This window comes from Octopus bimaculoides, chromosome 9 (assembly GCF_001194135.2).
Source record: "Octopus bimaculoides isolate UCB-OBI-ISO-001 chromosome 9, ASM119413v2, whole genome shotgun sequence".
Taxonomy (NCBI): Eukaryota; Metazoa; Mollusca; class Cephalopoda; order Octopoda; family Octopodidae; genus Octopus; species Octopus bimaculoides.
This window is the reverse complement of record NC_068989.1, coordinates 2065104-2065807: the sequence shown is the minus strand read 5'-3', so window position 1 is coordinate 2065807 and position 704 is coordinate 2065104. Positions and strand designations below refer to the sequence as shown.

Here is a 704-nt window from a genome sequence, read left to right as displayed (position 1 = left end):
TAATTAGTGACCGCATGATCTTTACTAGCAAGTCACACTTGCGATTGATGGCTCGGGTGGATATGTGTGTATGTGTATGTGTATGGGTGTATGTATGCGTGCGCACTCTTCGAAAGTTAACGTTTAAAACCAGAATTGGATCCAGTTCTTTCGGAAGTTTATAAAATTCTTATGTCAACAACATAGAATTTCCGCTGATAAGAATAACGTTTCTAAAATGGTTGGAGAAATTCAAAGGATTGCTGTGTTATAAAACCTCGCGTTGCTAAGGCTTGGCCAGCTATAGATGGTCTTCGAACAATATGGAAGTCAACCCTACCAAATAAATTGAAGAGACAGTTCTTCAGAGCAGTTGTTGAACCTGTACTTGTCTATGGATCTCCAACTTGGACCCTCACCAAGAGACTCGGGTGCATGCTGGACAGTGCCTATACCAAAATGTTACGTGCAGTGCTCAGCATCTCTTGGGGGGAGCACCCAACAAAATAACGGTTATATGGGAATGTACCAACTTTCTCATCAACCATCCAAGAGCGGAGATTGAGGTTTGCTGGCCACTGCTGGAGAAGTAAAGAAGAATTTGTGAGTAATGTGTTGCTGTGGACACCAAATCACGGTACCACGGCGGCTGGAAGACCACTGTCTAAGGACTGAAACAAGTAAAAAGATAAAAGATTAAAAGCATATAAATATATATATATATA

The 704-nt window shown here is 41.2% G+C and overlaps 1 protein-coding gene across 1 annotated transcript in view; it reads right to left on the bottom strand.

Moving 5' to 3' along the window:
- Window positions 1-611: 611 nt before the first annotated feature.
- The window catches only part of LOC106872561 (uncharacterized), a 10077-nt gene continuing 9984 nt past the window's right edge, over window positions 612-704 (bottom strand). Inside the window, exon 3 of the mRNA XM_014919587.1 lies at window positions 612-650. Within this exon, the coding sequence (XP_014775073.1) occupies window positions 612-650 (39 nt within the window). The remainder of the gene's footprint in view (window positions 651-704) is intronic.